General features: G+C 34.9%; 2 protein-coding genes across 3 annotated transcripts in view; both read right to left on the bottom strand.

The window, feature by feature from the left end:
• Nucleotides 1-40: 40 nt before the first annotated feature.
• On the bottom strand, nucleotides 41-16658 carry arhgef16 (Rho guanine nucleotide exchange factor (GEF) 16). 2 transcript variants are annotated; one of them, XM_020929567.2, is made up of 15 exons: nucleotides 16523-16658; nucleotides 14368-15033; nucleotides 13379-13430; nucleotides 11745-11914; nucleotides 11087-11143; nucleotides 8820-8980; nucleotides 6686-6838; nucleotides 6479-6608; nucleotides 5556-5630; nucleotides 5383-5475; nucleotides 4302-4453; nucleotides 2356-2541; nucleotides 1152-1222; nucleotides 590-691; nucleotides 41-523 (listed from the first exon to the last, which is right to left on the bottom strand). In XM_020929567.2, exons 2-15 carry the CDS (start codon nucleotides 14953-14955, stop codon nucleotides 384-386), a joined length of 2130 nt encoding a protein of 709 aa, XP_020785226.1. In that variant the 5' UTR covers nucleotides 14956-15033; nucleotides 16523-16658; the 3' UTR covers nucleotides 41-383. The 2 variants fall into 2 exon arrangements, with proteins under 2 accessions (XP_020785226.1, XP_020785225.1); XM_020929566.2 differs by having other exon boundaries at nucleotides 16436-16552.
• A 679-nt stretch (nucleotides 16659-17337) lies between these two features.
• The window catches only part of espn (espin), a 37467-nt gene continuing 31945 nt past the window's right edge, over nucleotides 17338-22859 (bottom strand). The window contains exons 12-13 of the mRNA XM_055166463.1: nucleotides 20207-20286; nucleotides 17338-19599 (exon numbers count right to left, since the gene is read on the bottom strand). Of these exons, the coding sequence (XP_055022438.1) occupies nucleotides 19455-19599; nucleotides 20207-20286 (225 nt within the window). The 3' untranslated portion in view covers nucleotides 17338-19454. The remainder of the gene's footprint in view (nucleotides 19600-20206; nucleotides 20287-22859) is intronic.

Raw genomic sequence — 22859 nt, forward strand, 5'->3', positions numbered from 1 at the left:
TAATGGTAATAATCTCAAGATGCAATGAGATTTTTACAAATGCAGTGACAAAATGTAGGGGCTAGATACACTTTTGAATCAGTTTGAATGCTTATATCTCTTATGATTAATATTTCTTTAATACAACTCAGTACAAATAAGTATTCACACACAGCAGGTATTCAGTGAGGTCTGTTATAAACCATAGCAACTGCACAATGAGGACTCTGTTCTGTAGAGCACGATGATAAAGTGAAATACTATTTTACAAAAGCAATAAAACTTGGCGTTTCAGCTTAAAATGGTCATACACAAATATAACATCACATTATGAATCCTCCCATTGAGATGGGAGTAAATTGAAAAGTTCAGTTTAAAATGGACATCCAATTTAGCAGTTCATATTAAACATTGGTCTCCTTTCGCAGCCTCTTCATACGCTGCACATTGTTCTCTATGGCAGTGGGATCAGTGATTTCAGTCGCACAGCTGGCAGGAAACCACCCTCTCTCTCCATCTCTCATCCTCTCTCCAAAGCACCAACCTACAAACAGCATTTCAGGCAATTTAAATCACAATTGTAAGAAAATGCTTTTATCAGTATCTTTACCATCATCTTTTTGTAGAAGAATTACAAGTTCAGCCTGCTGCAATCCCAGTTCATCAGGTTGCTTTGGCATATAGGCTTTAGTAGCTTCATATTGGGGAAGGCCTGAAAATAGATTGATGCATGAATTAGCAATTAAATTAATGTGAGGAAGATTTTCTCTGGTTGTGGTAAATATTTCTAGTTAAATTTATTGCTTCTTATTGTATTTATTGTTTGAACCAATGTCACAACCACACTGTACAACAGTTTTTTTCTTCTTGAATTCAGTTGATCCAATTTCAGTATACACAATACTATTGAATCGGGTTAGTCATAATAATTTTGGTATCAACACATAAAATTAGCTTTACACCCTATGAGGAATTTGTGAAAGGGGAGTGAGGACTGTGGATTTCCAAGTTTGCATGTTAAGCAGTCACAGACTAATTTGAATTGGAAAAGATGACCACCATCTGTTTTCAGTGTGGTACATTGTGTTCTGTAGTTCCTGATACAATGAACCACTTTTCATCTGTAAAATCTTTGGGGGCTTAAAACTTCGTCAAGTAAAATCCATATTTACCATCTTTACAAGTGAAGACGCCGGCGTGTTTATGTTCCGATAAAGCAACAATCCACCGAGCCCGATCCGCCCTAGAGACATGGAAACAAACAGAAGTCCATTACTTTATGTGCAACCAACATGTCTGCCAGTAGAGGGAGACACAGTTAAAGCTGAGGTGGCCTTAGTTGACACCGGCAGATTTTAAAGGGACAGCGGAGAGGGGTTGTGTGAGGATAGTTGTGCATCTTTCACCCTGTTTTAGAAATCCACAGACATAATGAAACAAATGGCATAGGTCTAATTAACTATAGACAATTCAGGTACCAAATTTGAATCATTATTAGGGTGACCATCTCAAATTGTAGAAAAGACAGATACACTGAATGTTTTGGGCCATGGAGGGTCAGTATCTAAGCTCATATATGATAACCACAAAACACCATGTGCATTGTGATCAATGAAAGACTAAAAATCATAGAGGGCGATTACACCCCATGTGTGAAGAAGAAAAAAAAAAATCACTTTTTTTTAAAAATTCATGGCATCAACAAAAAAAATATCTTCTCTAAATAAGTGGGACGAGGTACCAGGGCCAGAATGAGTGTAAAGGATTTGTGCGTCCACTGTGCTGTAAAGGGAGAAGAGGGCAGTGTACATACAATAGTTGTTTTTTTTTAATGAAAGTATAGCTTGTGAGTAACTATTAACACCTATGAAGAAATTGGAGCCAGTAAAACCATAACTGGGAACACTAGTTATTTTCAACTCTTGACATGCAAACAATTGTTTTAGTCACACCAACACTACAGTTTCTGCTCAGAAATATGAGGGCAAAACTATTAGGCTATACTCCTAATCAGTAATGAAAAAATTTAGCCTTAATGAATGTATAGAATTTCTGATCTACCATTATTGTTCTGTTTATTTTCTTTACATTTAATTCACATTTGAGATTTGATTAGGGATTGGAACATATTTGAAAAGTGACCATATCTGAAGTAGATGTAATGTACACTCCCAAAATTTTAATTATTTGGGAGATTAGTGACACGTAGTATGGAATAACCTAACTAAATCTAACTTATCATAGTGTAGGTTAAATTGTTTTAACTAATATTTCTTTTCATTGTCAACATTGACGATAATCGAAATTCACATTATTTCTTCTTTTTTAAATAATCCTCACACTAATATTTATACCGGTACATGAGAGTTGCAGTACCTGGAGTCAGCCACTAGATGGATGTGTTCTGCCTTCCCGTCACTGTTCTTGGTCATGAGCAGTTTGAAGGAGAGAAAGTGGCTGTTTTTTGGAGGTGGAGACCCAGTCTTCCCATCTGTATCTTCAGGTACCTCTACCTCCACATTCTCCAAAGTAGCATAGTCCGTCACCACGAAACTCTCCTCACTGCAAATAAACCAAAATGTATTTGTTACGTCAAGAAGACAGATCGAAATGTGCTTGAGATTTTCAATATAATCAGTTGTAATTGGCGACTCATTTTATTTCTTAACATGTTACTTATTGAAATTTCAGATGTTTTCTTACTATAAACATGTAATTTAAACATAATCACAGCTGATAAAATGTAGATTTAATTTGTAGATGCAAAATAATATAACAGTAAAGGTTTAAATGGTATGGTCATCTGGACACAATGATTTTAGTAGTAGTACATGAGTAGTACATTAAAAGCAGCAAAAGATTCTGAAGGCTGTGAGTAGGGTAGATGGTGATGTGAAATACTGTGTCAATACCAACCTTAAAATCTTACAAAAATTATTACCATAAATAATTGACAATGTGACATCTCCACTAATGGCATTTCCTGACTAATACACCTAATGACAGTTTGACTAAATGGTCTCAGACTGGTCTACTGTTGTGTGGAGCTCCACTCTGTAAGCTCACATTGTTTAGTTTCTCCCTAATTCAAAACAGAAAGCAGTAGTCTAAGTGGACAACATGCTGAATGGGAGATTTTAAAGAATCTCAAGCATGTGTGCACAATACCCATCCTCTCTCTCTGTCCCCTCTTTGGATGTCTTTTCTCAAAATGTCCTAACTTTACCAACCAAACACCAAGGTTTTGTGTTTTTATTATTATTTATTTATTAGTTAATACATAATAATAATTATTATTAATGAAAACAGTTGTCTGTATAAAACAATACATCGTGTGTAGGTTATTGTTTTATTATTGTAATATTATTTACTATATTATTGTAAGATGTGTAAAATTGTGTTGAAAAGTTGGGAGAGATGTTCCACAAATTTATGTTGTGTAAGTTACCACCTCCCACATTTGGCCATCCTGGTTGACGTTCTCGCAAAATAAAAATAAACAAACAAAAAAAGCCATCCAATATGAGCCACTTGAAATAAGTGCTGTCTGCATACACATCTTATTAGCATGTGCAAGCATGTTTAGTGCATAGTGAAATTTGTAATGCATGTGTTTCAAGTTTGAAGGTGAAATGACAATTTGGCTGTGCCTAATCTAAACCACATTAGGATCAAAGTCCTCTGATGGTGAGGATATATATTTAACCAAGGTACAGTGGAAAAAATGTCAGAGGTTCAGAAGACATTGTAGTTTTGTACTTAAGAAAATGAACCCACTGTTCTTAAATTAGTCTTAACACTAAACTATGTTATAAGGACTTTAGTTTTTAGTGTAGTAATAAACTAGAACTGGAAATGATAGTCTCTCATAATTCAACTATACAATAATTCTGATAAATGTAAATTCTCATATATGTCGTAAGTAACATGTTGCACATTACATTCTGCAATATATCGCTATTTTATAAGGAACAATTGCATATTACCTCACAATTTGCTTAAATCACTACATGACATGTTCACTCTGTCAATCAAATCCACTTAAATAATTAAACAAGACGGTCAATATGCCACCAGCATTATATAAGCATGTTTATTTTCACTAAATATGAAACAAAATTGAAGTGCTGCTTTAGTTTTGTGATATGTACAAAAAATTCTCAAGGCAATATACTGAGCAACCTGCACTATCAATACTGTATCAAAATGAGTAATACGATATATATTGATATTTCGGCACAGCCCTTTTTGATGTAATGTAAAATAAAAATAGCCATGTTGCATTTTGTAGTTATGTCTAAACATGTAAACAGTCTCCTTACCTCTTTTTCTTGGTGACTATGAGCACATCATTGAACAGAAACAGGTAGTAGCTCCTCTGGCTGAAGGCTCTCCAGATGCTAAGCTCCTCAGGGGACATGGTCAGCTCTCCACATTTCCTGAGCCAACGTGAGGACGAAATAAGAGGGAACGGCTGCGCACACAAGACATTAAAAGTGAGTTTGAACAGCGCACTTATACACAGCTCCCAAAAGACATAAACTGGAAAGTTTTATTGCCCTCTGATGGTGAGCATACAACAGGTTTTGATGATTTTATAACTTCGGCTTAATTTCGTGGGATAATACCTGTTATAAATATAAATTAAAGGTTTACACCAATCAAGAAGCAATTTGTGAAGAAAAGCTGAAAAAAATGTTGAAAATTACAGGAAGAAGACACTTCTATTTTAAAGAGTTCCATATAAATAACATCACACTACGAAGAATTCTATCCAAATGTTTGGTGCAACTTGCATGCAAAAAAACATTTTATTCTGATATTTTAAACATGATTTAAACTAAATAAAGGTGTTTTCTAATATTTTTATAACTTCATAATTTATAAATAATTTCAATAATTTAATTTCTATGTACATTAGAGAAATTTTGCCCCTTTGTACAATGTGGTTGCTAATTAACTTTTATAGATTTCCTTGGCATGTCATGATGACCAGGAAGTAAATTTGAAACCTTTAAATTTTTCAAATTAGGAAAAATGTATTTAAATGTTTTGATAAAATCTTAAATATCTTAACTGTGTTTCAGAAAAAGGAGTAGGCCAACCTGTCATAGACAACCAGTCTATTAATTATGCCCAGATTTTTTGGGGGGTTAGAAAAAAAGAAGTGGTAAGGTAAAATATTTGTTTATTTTTATGTTCTAGGATAATTCCTTGGATAATTAATGTGTAATTTTTTAAAGCAATATAATAGGAACACTGACTCTTGCCCCCCATTTAAGAGTTTGACATCAACCAATTTAAATTCCCAGCCCTTACCACAACAGACAATAATTTAGATTTACTCACATTTTGAATCATTTTACTTTTTCAAATATATTTCTTAAGAACTATGACTGTTACCTTAATTTTTCCAAAGTCCATTTGTTTCTGTATAGTGTACATCTGCTCTGTCCGCTCCATCTGCCTCGCCCGCTCATTGCAGCTTGTGACCAACTGTTGACATGGCATTTAAGATGAAAATGATTACGTGATAATTAATTCTGAGGTAATACATTTTGGTTTTCTCTTCATACCTTGCTCATGGCGTGAAAAGCCCAGACTGCCGCAAAGTACTCAGCTGTTTTGTCTGGAGTTTTCTGGCAAATTGTCTGTGGAGAGAGAAAAATGCTTTTGGTGTAAAGACATAATATACAATTTTAAGATTTGTAACAGCAAGCACACTACAAAAAAAGTCTGCTCACAAAATATTGGTAAGATCTGAAGTTAATAAAATAAATAAATAGATAGCAATATATAAATAAATATATAAATGTATAGTATAGAGTCTATTGCAAGTACAAGGTTGAGTGGCTTGTGAATTCAAATCAGCAGTGGCAACAAATTTTGCATTAACAGGCCCATGTTACACTATTTTCTGATCTATGTTAAAATGTTTGTTCACACATGTTCAACACACAAATCCTGCATATTTAGGCTGTGTTCTTCTCTCAAATAAAAAACACTGTTACACCTTGTGATGTCATATGGTAATACAAGAAGGCCACTGTGTAAACTGTCCACCTTCACAAAAATTGGCAATCTCACAAGGCAAACAAAAAGATAAATGGTAGCTGTTAATTTGAAGCTTTGTATCTGTAGACAGACTAATAATAAAGGGTTACTCAAGCATATGTGAATGAAACAAAACACAATTCCAGGTCTGTTTTTGATGAGGTAACAGCATTATAATGTGGCTTAAAGTTCACAAGAATCAATTTTGAGTAATATAGGACCTTTAACTCACTACAAGCTTTTAGATGTGCATGCTGAGTTTTATTTTTAAAAATTATGAGTTTGTTATATTAATTTTCCATTAATCCATATTGCAATATACTTTTTCAATATATTGTGCAGCCCAATATATGCACAATTGTGCATAGCTGATATGCCACTAAACCTTCATGGCAGTATAATTTTGTCAGATAGATAGCCATTGTGAAACCTCTTGTTTACTTACATCTAGTAGCAGTGGCAGTCTGGTGACCCGCTGCATGGGAAGAATGAGGAAGGAGATCATAGGAAGGCCTCCGCATTCACTGCTTGATTCTATCTGTTTCAGTGTATCTTTAAATGCTGTGTTAGTACTCCTGAAATGCACAAACAAACAATTAAATACATGCTTTAAATAATTTGAAATATAAAAGCAAAGTGTGTGTTAGCTCACAGTAGTTTCTGTAGTGTCCTCTGCTGGAAGGTCTCGTTGGAGCAGTACACAATGTAGGGTTCAAAATGATGGGCAGCATGGTTTTGAACAATGTCGCTGATGTCCCGGATCACTACGTTGTCATAGTGACGCCTTTCTAAATCCTCAAAAAAACTGCAAATAAAAGAGAAATAATAGCGGAGTAAATGGATAGTTAATTTACACCTGTAGAATAAATGTGTTTCTCATATGAACCAAGTGTTACAAGTGGATATAGCATTTAGCCCTTGTATTTGGTCTCTTCACTATAGCGATACAAATTACTTAAAGCTATTAAGACAGAGTTAGGAAATTGTCCATTAGTTGCCAGGGAAACTTGCTGAAGTGGTTCCAGTTAGCAAAATGGATTATTTGTAATTGGTACTGATTTAATAGCTAATTATCCATCTCCATAGTAACCTAACATTGTTTAATTGAGGAAATTGATAGTACTACATAGCTATTTTAACTATATTTTTGTTCTCTTGTTTTAAGATAAGTCTAATGCAGTTAACATTTTGCATATTTACACTCAGATGATCTGATAACAGTTGTCCTTGCTCCTTGATTTCAAAAGGCATGGTGTTAGAGCATACCTGTAATGCCACCATTGGAAACTAGATTTTATCAGAGCCAGAGGGCAAAAGGCAAACTGCTGGAACAGAAACATGGAGGCTGCTCTTTGGACTTGTGACTCACTTTAATATTTAATATTTTATTCTTGATTACACTTTCTGTTCCTACGTTTTCAGTATCTTGGATTGTAAAGTGTGACATCATCTAATCTCAGAGTTTCAAAGTGACAAAAAGCATAAATAAAATTTACTTTGAACTTTGAATTAAACAGATATCAGATGACAATAACTATTTAAAGCTCACATTTTTATTTTTAGGGTTACAATCACAATATTAAAAGCAATTTGATAAATCCACTTATTGTATTGTGCAGTTAAAATGTTAAAATGGCATTATACAAGGCTCTAGAACAGGTTAAATTCACCAGGCAGTCAATGAGTGTACCTGCCTTTTTCCAACTAGTCTTTTCAATAAGCCCAAACTCTTTTGTTAAGTTCTGAACCACTCCTATGCATATTCCAGGCATTTAAACAAAAAACTGTAAAATGACACCAAATGCTAACCCAGCCCCAATCTCTACCCAGACGTTACACAGAAACTCAATTAAAAAGGCAGCATACTTATTAGCACCACACCCATATTTGTATGATTGTCGATCAAAACACGTTTTATTTTTATGCAAAACCCACTGACAACAAATGCTTTTCTTGGGAGTATTAGCATCTTCAAATGAGGGAATCCAGGCAGTGAGGTGGCTCAACCTGTTTGACAAGCAAGTTTGGACATGTCATGAGACCTACAGGATACTGAAGCTACATGCTCAGGGCAAAGTCTACCACCGCAGACACTCTATACCAGATACCAAATCTAAGTGGGAAATCACCAAGACAAGACCCTTTTACACACAATGGATTACTGGAAATGCTAGTTTTACTTTACTAGAAATCTCTACATAAGGGTCTGGATAAGCAGAATTCACTTCACACTCCGGATTAATCTTTAAGAACATAATGCTCTTGTATAACCTTATTTACTGAAGTACTATCATTACTTCTTTTCAAAGCCTCCTGGTAACAGTAGAATGGTAGATTATGGGATATGAATTTTGTCATGAGAGTTAAAACCACTGATTCAGACCTAGTTTCTGTAAATACCATGCTTGCCGTTGTCAACCATGGCCACAATTAAATACAAAGTGTAATGCCTTGTATTTTTCAGACACCAACCTTGTGGCTTTGAAGAGTCAGAGGCACCATGAGGGGCAATCGATTGTATGTGGGACAACTAAAATGAAATATTTCTTAAAATTGAAAACTGACATAGATTTTATTTTGTACATGAAAATTATTTGGAGTTTTCCCCCTAACACTATTGCAAGCTTTGGTTTTACCCTCATTTATCGCAGCCCTTTGCTTTTACCTTAACCCTAGTTTGAAAACTCCCACATGTAGACCTATTTTGCACCTTGGTTTAGTGACTGGAATTGTTCATTCACCCAAATTGACCTTGGTTTAAAAATGTGTAATGTTAATGTCCTCACCGTTTGCTGACTTCTTCAATGACCGAAATGTTGGAGAAGAGATGGTGATGCTCCGTGTTGGTCATAGTCTTTTTGAGGGCTTCGCTGTTTTTAAAATGTCGCACCAGGATCCCCAAACTGTGGAGGTATGAGTGCTCGGAGGTGATGATCTCAAAAATAGCCTGACAATATATAAATATAACAAAAGATACATTAATATTACAATTATTCAATAGTTTATGCATGTTTAGAATCATATTTAATTCCAGTATTCTTGACTGTCAATGCACTTTAAATTCTGTAGACAGACCACATTTTAAGCAAGCACAGAAGTATTAGCTCGTGAGAGCAGACTCAGTAGCCTACATGTTAAGATAATAGCCAGGATCACATGCATTTCACTGCAGTGAAAGTTTAACCACAGTGTAGCAGTCATAGCTATACGATCTGTCAATGAGAACTTGACTGTAATGTCTATTTCAATGGTTAACGGATCAGTTGTTCACTGTTCTACATTGCTCTGGGATACAATTTTACATCCAAACTCATGCTGTGTTCTGCTTTAGAATATTAGGATTATCTGTCATTTACTGCACATTTCTAGTGTCTTCCAGGGTACAGTCCTTTGCTGAATATATTCAAATATTCTAAGATTGTTCTTTGTGTGAAAGGTGTGAAAACCACTGGCTGTTAGGCTGTCCTTTTCACAGTTTGTGTAATTACATAATACTATTACTAAGTGAAAATACCTCTAAAATACCTCTAAAATACAAAATAAAAACACTTTTTAGATAATCTAAGGAGGCTTCACCATTTAGAACTATTACAAACTACAGTTTGGATGTTTGGATTTTATGTGCATGGAAAGTTCATATTTTTCTGTTAACAGTAACAGCAGAAGATTTGTGAGAGAGTGACTTGTTGAGTCTTGACTTGCAGCCAAAAAATGAATGGATAGTTTACGGCAGCAGCGAACACAGTATAACAGTACTACAAATGACAATGATTTGAGTTCTGAATACTTTAATTACAATGGTGTGTGTTCAGGTAGGGCTGCTGACACACCTGTCCTCCTGCACTTCCTGGGTGCTTAGCGGTTTGAGATAGACCAAAGTGCACTACAGAGTAAACTACAACTGGACCTAATCATGCTAACATGGCTAACACAAAGAAAGATAAGCAAAAAGACTAATGCTAACCTAAAAAAATTGATATCTATATAAGAATTGATTGAAGTTTTTACATTGTGATTGAAATAGGTTTGACAGTCAGTGGGATCAGTTTTATCCCCCCCCCACACACACACACATATATATAGGAGAGACAAATTCAAGTCATTTTAATTATTCAAGACTGTACTTTTTTTACATTGTACTTCTTAAACAGTGCTATCTTGGTTGAAACTTTCCTGCATACAAATGCTAACTTAAGATCAGCTTAGAAACTCATTATGAAACAAAAGCTAGCAAGGCAAATAGTTGTGTGAGTGAGGCTTGTGATTACATTGGCAGGGTGTGGCTGTTTTCAGGTCCTATAGTGAGTGCACACAGGGGTGGACCACTGCTATTGACACAGCATCTGCTCATAAACATTACAAAGAAAAACGTCAGCCCTAGATAGAGTTACACTGTTTCCCAGGGATGAAACTATCCCTGGATGGATCAATGTCCCAATATTTCCTGGTATAACTTTTGATCCTATTAAAATGTCAGATTTAACCTATAATGGAAATCCCTGTGTTCTGAGCTCCTCAGAAGATAAACTTTAAACTTTATGAAATGTCAACAGTCTCTGCACTGCATGAGTTTCAGCTTCCTAACGTGACACATTTTGAGTTTGACTTTTTCCCATTCAAAAGATATCATATTTTGTTATACTTAAATAGTTGTTTACTGTTAGTAGTTTAAATTGCTGATCACTATGAATTGTATGGAAGATGTTACTGATGTGGGATTATTAAATTTGGTAGTGGGGTCTCGTGCTTACTCTCATTGTGTCTTTAGTCGAGACTCTGCACTCATCATGCCTATGTCTGAATGTGGCAGGTGAGTGAATCAGAAAAGGCAGCCTTAAGTTCTGTTAGTCTACTCAGGGCAGCTGTGGCTACAGTAGCTTACCACCACTGATTAAGAATTAAATTAATAATAAATTGTAAAGAGGTTTACTATATAAATACAAATCAAAAAGAAAACAAGATTGTTGAGACTTTATAGCCAAAAATCTTTATGAAAAATATAGTTTACCGGTAGTTATAGTATGGTCAGACTCATATAATTAATGTACAGTACCTCTTGTCGCTTCCTCTCCTGGGGCGTGATCAAAGACAGGATTCCAGTCTCTTTCACCTTCAAAAACCAACATAATAGATGTGAATGATAAACAGGAAATACCTTTGGCTGAGCAAAAGGTCAAATTCAAGAAGTGCATGCAATATTAATTAAAATCTAACTTAATAGTCAGTAGGCAGATACATTATAATTGTAGAATTTTAAATGGCCAAATTAAAAGTTCATCTACACTCACCATCTTCAAAAAAAGCAAAGTGTCTTTGAATGTCATGAAAAGTACTATGTGCTATGTATTATGTGTTATGTATTATTTTTTATTATTTATTGGTAGAAATAGTAGTAGTAGTAGTAGCAATAGCAGTATTAAATAAAGGAAAGAAAAAATAGCCTGTGATGATCTAGGGTGCGTTCACACTTGCAACCAACACCAAAATTGGAACTAAAATGACTGTGACTAAACCAGGAACTAGCTGTATGGGAAAAAGACCAATCCAGGTCTAGACTAAACTAGGCTCACACCAGGACAGAACAAGAGCAAGTGTGAGTACACCCTTAATCTAACCATGTTATCAGACCCATGCAGTGATTTTTGAATGATTTGGTTCAGTTGAATGATCTGAAATATTGTTTTGTGTCTTTTTCCTGACTGTTGGTGTACCTGTGGCAGCTGACTCCAGGTGAGCTGAACAGGTCTATAGCTCCGCACCACGATGCCCTGGTCCTCCTCCTCCACTGGGTGCTCCACCACCACAAAATCATCCAACAGCTCATCCTGGTTTGTGGAGTGCAGCCCCCGCTCTCTCACATCCTGGTACAGCCTTGGAGTGGCTACAACAACAAAAAGTGCTCTCAGTTTCAACTAGGCCTCTCCTGGCTAATTTTGAAGTGAAGAAAATATAGATGAGAAACAACAATATTGAAACTAACTGATTATGCTAACTACGCTAGTCTAAATCTGATGTCTTTGATTAAAAACATGAGCTGTAATAAATAAATAGTAGAATGAAACACTTAATAGTAGTTAGTTTGTTTATAATGAGTCATTTAAGTTATTTATGCAACCCACTACATTCAAATCTTATCATAGTACAGAAAAATTACAAAAGGTTTCCCACGAATACAGAGAATTGTATATAGAATAGTATTTATTGTGAGTTTAAACTTTCTAAAATATGCCTTTTTCAAATAATTTACATACAGTCAGATGTGAATATTTTTTGTTTGTTATTTTACATCTCAGTAGTTGATACTTTTGCAGTGACATCATGCTGGGGGGTTTCAAAAAAGGTTACTTACCAGATAGGCTACATGGTAAGCAATATATAATCACAGCAAATGTGGTATTTTACCCCTAATTTTCTCTTTATCTAAGCCGAGATCACCTAATGGTCTTCATATTCATCTTCATATTCTCTTTTCAAATTAGGCTGGCAAAAGTATAGGCTCCAGGCTACTCAGTAATTAACTGTTATGTTAACAGAATGCATCTTTGTAATCCACAGCCAAATCTAATCTAAAACACTGAAGCATAAAGACAGCCACGCACAATGTCACAAGGTTGATTTTTGTTGCAATTATTGTGCACAAGACACAATATTATGACAACATTATTCACACTATAAGGTAATAAAAAAGTATATATTTTATTAACTTTCATTCACACTAATGAGAAATATTTCTGAGCTAATACTGTGATCCATAAAATATCTCAGTATATTGTTTACAGATTTTTACTATGTCTAATAAAAAAGGAAAAGCAATTACACTAAAGAAGTGGTTACATGTTTAAACTACTATCATAGTATAAGTATAATATAATATGTGAGTTTAATTAACTGCTACTATACTTGCATGGCTTAAATATTATTGATATTAATATCAGTAAATATCAGCCAGAGCCAATATCTGTATTATCAGGACTACAATAAAAACCTATCAGACCATCCTTAATTCACAACATGGATTAGACTGCCATACATCTTGTGACAGGATTGGGTAAATTAATTAATTAATTAGAACTTGTATTACTGACATCAAGTATAACTGCTTTATTGTGAAATCTCCTGATATAATAGCCACATATATTTCTTAGAGTTCAATAGTCCCAGTAAGGTGAGTTTTAACTGTGAAACTGCCTCTGGCTACACTAGTGACTCCCACACCAGTCACAATTTAATTACGGTAACTCTGCTGTACTGTTGTGAAAATCAGCTCCTACACAATATGGAAAGGTCATTCTGATTTTCCAGTTGTGTGTAGCTCCTAGTTAAATTTAGTGACATTATGACGTACCGTCTTTGAATGATCCACGCTGCTTTTGGTTCCTCTTTCTTCCAAGCGTCCTCTGCAGAGAAAGATCGCCGTATTTTAAACCAGTAGGCTACATTATACATTTCTGAGAAATGTTACACAACTTTATAAATAAACTCAAGTACAGACACTAAAGCTAATTTAATAAGAGATTCCTCAAATGTGCAGGTGTTATAAATATGAAATATGTAGGAAACATTTGTAAATGACACAATAAACTGAAGGCACCCAGATTACCCACAATACTGAAATCACATGAACATGCTAATCTAAATTTAATTGTTGCACATTCAATATTAGATTTTTTTTTTTTATATTGCTATACATTTACATAGTTAATGATTTACTTGCACATTTGTATGCCTAAATAGATTCTGGTAATAAAAGTACACAGGGGTTGTGCAAGTAGAACTGAAATCAAGATGTTTAGTTAGTTGTTTTGTTTGTTGAAAAAGTCTCAGTTGTTCCAGGTTTAAAGTTGTTGCTTTTCTTTTAAATTACGCATTTTTTGTTAGTGTAAAAATAGAAGCTAAACTGTCTAAGAAAAAAAAAATTAACAAGCTGCATTACCACTGGAAAAAACAATAGTTAAAGCCACATGGATGTGGAAATATTATTTGCAGTATGACCTATAGAACTGTAGACCCACAAAATAAACTCTCCAAAAGGCCAAATATCTATGTTTTAAAAAAATACAATAAAAAATAATTTCTGTCACATTTCAAATCATGACACAAACATTCCTCTTTATAGACAATAGATGATGTAATTTTTAACACAATAATTGTTTCTTTAATCTTACCATGTGGTCTCACAATAGTTATGATATAGATTAAGATTATTCAAAAAAGTATTAAGAAGGTTGTCCTATCTTTAAGTTTTGATACTATTTTGACAACCCTAATCTCTGTGTGATGTTTTTATATTTAAGTTTATATATTAGTTAGATTCCTCTGAGATCCTCCTCTCACCTTTCTTCCAGGACTCCTCGATGGACTTGGGCTGATGGCTCTCCTCTCCTGCACGGGCTCCAGCATGTTTGAACTGCCTTTTGCTGTAAATCCCACTTCGGTCACTGCTGCTTTGTACGACTTGTTCCTGCGATTCCTCCTAAACCCAAATCCTTCTCCATCACTATCATACTCGTCCCAGGGCACCTCCGGACCTGCTGCTGAATGTCTGCTCTTGGATTCGTTTCCACTTTTGGATAACTCAAGTCCCACAGGAAAAGTAACCACTGTTGTGTGGTGTCTGTTTTTGGGTCGACTTGAGACAGCTAAATTTTTTGGGATAAGTTGTTGGGTGCCTGCTTTCTGATATACTGGACTCTCTGTGCTTAAAATGACAGTCTTTGGAACCACCAACCTGTCAACCACATCACCTACTTCCTCCTTCACTTCTTCTTCTGTGGAGGTTTTGCTTTGGTTTTGGTTTTGCATGGCTGAGTGTTGTAGTTCATAATCTTCATCTCCTGGTTCAGATATATGGAGCACAGTTGAAAAGCAGGTTTCTGTGATGTGAGGGGCCTGGTCACCCATTGGGCTTCCTGATTGGGACATATCCTACTTCCTGTATCCTCTTAATGGAGACCTCTGATTGGTCCAGTTAATGGTCCAGAGTCTACCACATCGGTGAATCTGGAAAAAACATACATTTATGGGGAATTGGGGGATGGATAGAATCATCATTACAATTTTATCTTATCAGTGGGCCAGGGGGAAAAAACATCAAGAATAAATGTAAAACAGTTTCCAAGTTATTATTGCATTTCATAATAATGGGGTGTGTTTTAGAATTTGCATTACACATGTATTATAATGCTCTTGCAAAAAAAACAGTTCACATAAAGAGCACCTTTGACAATAGAAACACCAGTTTCACATTAATGCTTAGTATTCAAGTGTTCATTGTTTCAGCACCACCTGACTTTGTTGTGGCTAGTTCTGGGTTTCAGTTTAAACTCCATGAGTTTAAAATGAAACTGATGCAGCAACTTTAGATGGTCAAGTTCTATAGTGTTGTCATGCTTACCAAATTTACAACTCGATTGTGATACTTGGGAAAAGGCACAATACTAACTGTGGTATCACAAATGAAATTTGATAACACAGACACTTTTTTGTATGATAGAATGTAATTTTCAAGACAAAAATGTTGATGTTAACATATGGTCTTATACTAGGTTTGATATAGATCCAGATTAACATTCAGTATGTATACTTGTTTATATACATGTTTGTTTGTTTGTTTGTTTTGGTAAGTATAGGGTCAAAACTAAAACTAAAAATTACTCATCAGTTTAATAGGATCACTCAGACAGTCCCAACTTGTCTAACATAAATTATGATGGATCTACAGTGCCACTGTCTATGATCTTAAAAGGAAATCTTTGGATAATTTGGATAAAAAGCAAGACAAGCAGTGCATGAAAAGGTGCCTTAAATGGAGCAGATTAGTACAGTACATTTCAAAGCGTCTTCCAACGACCTGCACATACCAGAATTGACCATAAGTGAGATTATCTTATTTCTGTTGAATAACATCATCCTATAACATCCCGTGCTTTAATTATATTCTCAGGAGAGCTGTGTCAGTACCAGAGAACAAATCCTCTGACTCAACCGCTTACTCCTACACCCCACTAGCCTACACAACACACCCAAGAGCTGCTACTGCAAATCTGTATATCAAAACAATAGAGAAACTAACCTATTTCCATTGACTACACATGCAGGAACCATGTATCCATAATGAACAATGAGCAACAGGTTTATGAAAGTGTTATTACGCAAAACGCATGAAATATATGGGGGCATTTTGTATTCAAATTTAGCTACTTATCTCTTGTCACTCTCAGAAAACTACTCCTTTCCCGCCTTAGCCACTTACCTGGATGACTGGAATCCAACATATCACAAAATAATAATTCATGTGAACAATAAAGCAATGCAAGTTTTGTTGAGAAGGGGGTAAATCTGACTTTTCCCTATAACTTTGCAGGAGAGGGATTAGGGTGGGAAAAATGTCCGCCTTACTTACATTCCCATGGTTCCAAACAAGGAGGTGACACGCAGTTCAAGAAGATTAAATAGTCCACAACAACAACAGCTATGACAATAATCTTACCTGTGCGTGCCAATTTTACGCACGACAATGTTGAATCCGGTCGGTAGGAGGTACGTTCTTGTTCCTTAACGTAGGCGGCTGTCCAGTGCGTCTTTGGCCGCGCCTCGGTGCTACCCTTCGGTCTGACACATTTTTCTCAGTCTTCACTCACTTCCTCCTCTGTTTGCGGGCGCCCATTAACACGGGGCTGCGCACGTCACTACAGGTGAACCTATCAATCACCTGCAAATCTGACACTGTGACTGTGAATATACGAATAACTCTATTTTAAATTGATATGTGATAATGTAATTGATTAAATAGGTTTAGCCTAAAAATGATCTATACGAGGACAAAAACTATAGGGTTTGTGGCATATTGTACAGGCCTAAAAATACACAATGACTACGTATTTTTAAATAAACTAATTAAGCTATATGTCATGCATTTCTTCGTCAATTTCAGGTCGCATACCTTATTAACTTGCTTGAACATGGGTCTATCGCTTAAGGTGATTGGCTGATCTGTGTCGTCCTCTGGCGGCAACATGGATTTTATTTTATTTTTTCTATGTCAATGTTTCTAACATTTGGCCTGCTAATATTTTATAGATACATTAGACTTCAAATCTACAAGCATTAAATATTAATGTCTCATTCATTTACCTTGTAAAGTATGCAGTCTTATACAGCTTTAATATACACCAACTATGACCCATGGAGATATAGCAAAACTGTAATTTAATATTTTTATTTATACTTTATTCTTTCACCTAATAATAGAGCATGATCACATGTAAACTTCAACATAAAGACTCTAACCACAGTTTAGCGGTTAGAGATTTATTTATTTATCATCTTCATATAACAATCTGAAAATATAACATATTAGTCATTTTCTATTTAGCAAAGGCTTAGACATAACACAATAAGGACATCATTAAAACTCTTAGGGTCACTATGTACACAGTTAATATATTTATAGAAAATCAAATGGCATTCAATTTCAACATCATATGGCATCCGATGCAATAATCATCAAATGGTTCCAATGAGGAGCACAGCACATCTTGTTTTGATGTGACAAACATTTGGTACAACTGAATCCAAATAATTGTAGTAAACATACAGAGTAATTTATTTAAGGAATGGTATTCATGATGGCATTATTAGAATTTGTGATCACTCAAAGCCTATGTAAAATCACATATTTGGAAAAGAGCAAAAATATGAACTGTCATAAACTAAAAGAGATATGGAAAAGAAGCAATATAGTATAACAGCTATGTGCACACCAGGTTTACAATACTAAAAATCTAAAAAACTATTACAGTTTAGTGCTGTGAAAATGTAATTAAAATCTGTTGTAGGAATACAGACAATATTGGGTTTCTATGTGATCACCAGTAATATTAGAAATCAATTATATTTATTATGTCTTATTATCTCATATGAAAATACCAAGATAAAAAAAAAAAAAAAACATTAATGTGCACATAGCCATTCTGTAACCAGGATTATAAGTAACAAAATCAACCCAATGTAATAGACTTATGGGACAATGATTAAAACACAGGCGGTGTTGGGGGGCAGTAAATGTTTGATGTTACGTCTTTCTCTGTCGGACAATGGCCACTGCACATTGTAATCAGATCTGTTCATCCAATATTGATGCTGCAGGTTACTGGAGCAAAGGCTGCAATGGGACACAGGTCTCACACATGAGATGCTTCTCTCTGTCCCACCGTTTAACACAGAGGTGGGTAGTATGTTGGAGTAAGTTAAAAGCCAAAATATTTTTAAAATAAGTACCTGACTTAAAATGTATCTGATTCTTATTCAACTGGATCTTATTTTTCATGTTGTTATATGAATTATATGTGCAAGTTTGGAATTAATATTCTAACTTGTGTCTACCCACCTCTGGTTAAACATTCATTATTAAAATATAACATCATAACAAAATATTCGACACATGCACACAACACTTCACATTCATGATCATTGTAGCTTAATATTTAGTCCATAAATAGACAATTAATTGGGAATATTTCAACTTTCAGGAAATATAATAAAGTTTTTGCTATAGACCTAAACATCCTATATCTTTCCATTTAAACACTTGGTTTTATTTACTCTGGCAAAAACTTTAAACCAGAAAAGAAAGTGCAACTATGACACTAATAAAACAATTGACCATTACTCATGGATACAGATGACATCCTATACCAGAGAATTGGCTGTGTTTTTGTTATGCTGTTTAAATGTTACATGTTATTTACTAATCTTGAAAGTTCCATTCACGTCAAAGTCTGATAATTAATTGTAAATATAGGGCAATTTTACAGTTTTAAAAGAAGATAGCCTGATAGCCTACGTAGTCAAGCAGAAAGATCAGTGCATGTCATTGGATTTGTTAAAGTAGCACTATGTAACTTTTCTGTTGAGGGTCTGTCACATGCTAGTTTCCAAAGAGATGTTGTACCTTTGCCAGGAACATTGCACAGTATGGCATTAAACTTATCCATTTAGCATTTCTTTCCTTTTCACCTTTCATTCCATTGCTCAAAAATACCATGAGGTGGGTCACCTCTCCATAGATCTGACCTGTAACTTCTTTTGATAGAGTCACATGCATTTTTCCAAGAAGATAGTTATGTTTAGTGCTTTTTTGTGTATTATTCCAAGCAAAGCAATAACATCTCCATGAAGGTAAGGAGATGGCCCACCTTCCACCAGAAAAAAAATTCATAGTGCATCTTTAATATTACAGTAAACACTAAAGTCTTTGTGAGGGTTTTCTCAATGCTGCTTTTGGACCAAACTTCTGAAGAGCAAAATCCACATCATCAACTGAAAAAGTGTAACATGGTACTTTTTGTCCAGTATGTGGAATAAGCGGTTGAAGTCAAGGCCTTGGGGCAATAGCAGCAGAGCAGTGCAGGGGCAGTTCACTATTTGGCTATGTCCCCCTTCTTCAGAATGATCTGCCGTTGCCATGGAGCCAGCTTGGTCTCATCATAGCCCAGTGTGCGTATGCGCTCCAACTCTGATTTCTCCTCCATCTCTTTAGCCTGTTTGGCCTGCTCCTCCGCCTTTCTACAGAGCAAATCAATGGTAAATAAACACAGATAAAGCTGGAGTCGATAAAACTATTAACTAATTAATGTGACCTAACACCACATATACTGAGCAAATACTTAAATATGTCAATGTATGCACACGTTTATCCAGTGTAATAAAAAAATAAATGGAAGGAATGTTAATAAACTCCTGTAGCTATTTAGTTTATGTACCTATTTGCACTATCTTAAATAAAGCTTGACTCACTGGCCAACTAACAAGCCAAATAAATAAATAAATAAAAACATGGTGTAATTTACTTTTTTAATGAACTAAGATTCTATGCTATGCAAATGATGCATTTTATTATCCATGAATCGGCCCAGTGTTTGGTCTTACCTTCTCTGTTCCCTGTCACATCAGGAAAAAGAGAAAAGAAATAAAGAGTAAATATCCGCAAGTGGTTGTACAAAACATAATAACATACAATAACTCACAGATGCTTTATATAAACAGAAAGATGATAAAATATAGTTGGGATAAATATTTTTATTAAAGTAGTCAGCAAGAAGACCACTTTCGTAAAAAAAAAACAAAAAAACAAAAAACAGACTTATTTTTAAAACAGGTTTTGGTCACTCACCTCTCTTCATCCATCTTCTTCTTCATAATGTCTCTCCTCCAGGCTGGCAGTGAAGCCAGACGTGCAGCCTCCTCCTCGGCCTGTGGACAGTCAGAGGGTAAGGGAGAGGGAGAAAGGTGGGATAGGGGTCCACAACAGTTAGCAATGGTTCACGTAAACAAATATATACTATATGTTTGTAAATTATATTAAAAAATGCCTCATTGAATCAATCAATTCATCCATAATGATGATGCTGATGAATAATGTGAAACAGAAAAATGTAATGGTGCAATATGTAATTTCCAGATAGAGTGTCTGCCGACATCTACTCTCCATGAAGATATTAATGCTTCACCTTGGATGTTCCACAATATGATATTAAACTTATTGATCATGTATTTTATTGAAAAAGGTGTAGTCATCTGCTTATCTCTCTCTATATAAAAAAGTTTAATGTCACACTGTGGAACATACCAGGGAAAGCATCTCCACAGAGACAAGTAGGCGGTTGACCCTCCACTAAAAAAGGTATACAGTGCACCTTAATTTTTACTTACTTTTTACTTACTAATCTTGCTACCATGTTGAACTCAACAATTACTTATTACTAGCCTATGTCTTCTTGGCCAAGATACAATATAATATCATTATAAGCCATCACAAACATCTAAGATGTTTGTATTTGAGCTTGAAATTTTAAAAAGGAGAAGTAAGCAGTACTACAGAGTAAGTAAAATATATGTGGATAATTACAACAACCAAAGTGGCAAGTTAAACTGAAAGTGCTACCAGCCTAACTTACGTGCACAGCCTAATGCATTAAATAATTTGTATATCATTTTGAGCACTAGCACAGTCCAGTGGTTGTAGTATTAAAATACTAACAGTCAGAAAGCTTGCCCTCTGTGTTAACAAATACAACAATTTAGACCTGTTGTCTCCAACATTAAAGTGTATTTGGTGTCTTTTATCAGGTTGTAATTAGAGGTGGACGATGGGAAGAGGGCGGTCAGCTTGGATTTCTCATCTTCACCTGACCAGATAAATTACACATTTGCATTCCTCTTTCCTTGTTCCAAGAAACATACAGGTAAGATCATCTTTACAATAAATACTGAAAGGATCCCATGGGAATTACAATATTAAGTAGAATTTAAAGTGGCCATGTTGTTTATGTTAATGTTATTATTATTATTACTATTATATTTTTTTTCTTACAAATGTTAAGAACCCCCAGTTATTTCAGTTGCAGTACCAAAAATGCCTACTAGATGGCAGACAAAGGACTAGCTATTTTGCAGTGATATATTTTGTGGGATTATTTTGTTTTGCACATCATTGTTTACTTTCAAAAACAAAACTAGACTTTGAATCAGTATCTTTTAACACAAAAATTGCAAAAATAATAATAATAAATTCTGCTCCAAATCATACACTTTTGCAGACAGTTTTAGCTCTCAGTTCTGGTCAGAACTTATGCAAATAACATTTTAATATCTGACATAAGGCACACAAATAAAGTATAATGTATTAGTTTTCAATTCAAGGTGAAATAAAAAATGAAACAAGTCTAAATCCACACAAACTTTGGATCATCGTCTGACCTTTCCTCTTTGAGTGGGCAGAGTCTGTGATCACCTCCTTCTGGCTCTGTACGCCACAGATAGCATGACAGCGGGGGGTGCTAATAGGGTTATTTAGCGCTAATCTTGACAGGAAAATTCAAAGGAAACTTCTTAAACCCTGAGGCGTTGCAAACATCCGCTCATTTCACTTTATTGATATAATCTTTTTCGTTGAGCATTATAAAATCAATTATTATCCATAATACTTATCCTTACACAGTTCTGATATAAAAACAGATGCTCTAATAGACTCACAAAACTTCATTTATAATAACAGGATAGAAACCAACTGGTTCAAATCTAAGCCTGATAAGCCTTTTGATATGTGTGATTAATTTGCTGAATATTTTGTTTATTTACAATTCAGTACTTTACTAAGACACAATATACTTTATGTCACATTTGCAAGGCATGAATTACTGTTTGATGATGGGCTATTATGACTGTAAGTACATATACAATGACATGACATCATTACTATATTATTCTTGTGAAGACCATGAGATGTGGCAAAATTACATCAAATAATTTATCAAAAATGCTCACATTATATGGCATCCTTTCAAATATACATCTAAAAAAGTCATATAAGATGGCATAAAGATTATGATTCTGAAAAATAATCTAAAAAAACCTTTAGCCTTCCATAAAAACTTCAGAGGGATATGCAAATGGTCACTGGGTGTTCACAAAGCCAAGCAGATTCTTATTTGCGGCTCTAGTGTCTTGACCTAAAAGCTAACACCAGATTAGTATCCTTTGTTTTCCTTTCAGTCTGCCAGTTCCTTCAGTGGTTTCATCAACAGTTCAGTGTTTACTAGGTTTACAGCCCATACAACATTAAATATCAAATAGCTCTGCCTCTTTTTCTTTCCAAAAGGCAAAACTACGGTCAATGTATCTTATGATCTCCTCATTACTGAACTCTTTGAGATCGTAAATAGTCTTTATAGAGTCTGAGCCACTTCTCGGGGGTGGTTTATCAACAGGAGGCTCCTCTATTTTTACAGTGTCTGGGGGGACCTGTTTCTCTGCTCCAGATTGCT

This window comes from Boleophthalmus pectinirostris, unplaced genomic scaffold (assembly GCF_026225935.1).
Source record: "Boleophthalmus pectinirostris isolate CB_2022bp ecotype Guang Dong unplaced genomic scaffold, ASM2622593v1 HiC_scaffold_8, whole genome shotgun sequence".
Classification (NCBI taxonomy): Eukaryota; Metazoa; Chordata; class Actinopteri; order Gobiiformes; family Gobiidae; genus Boleophthalmus; species Boleophthalmus pectinirostris.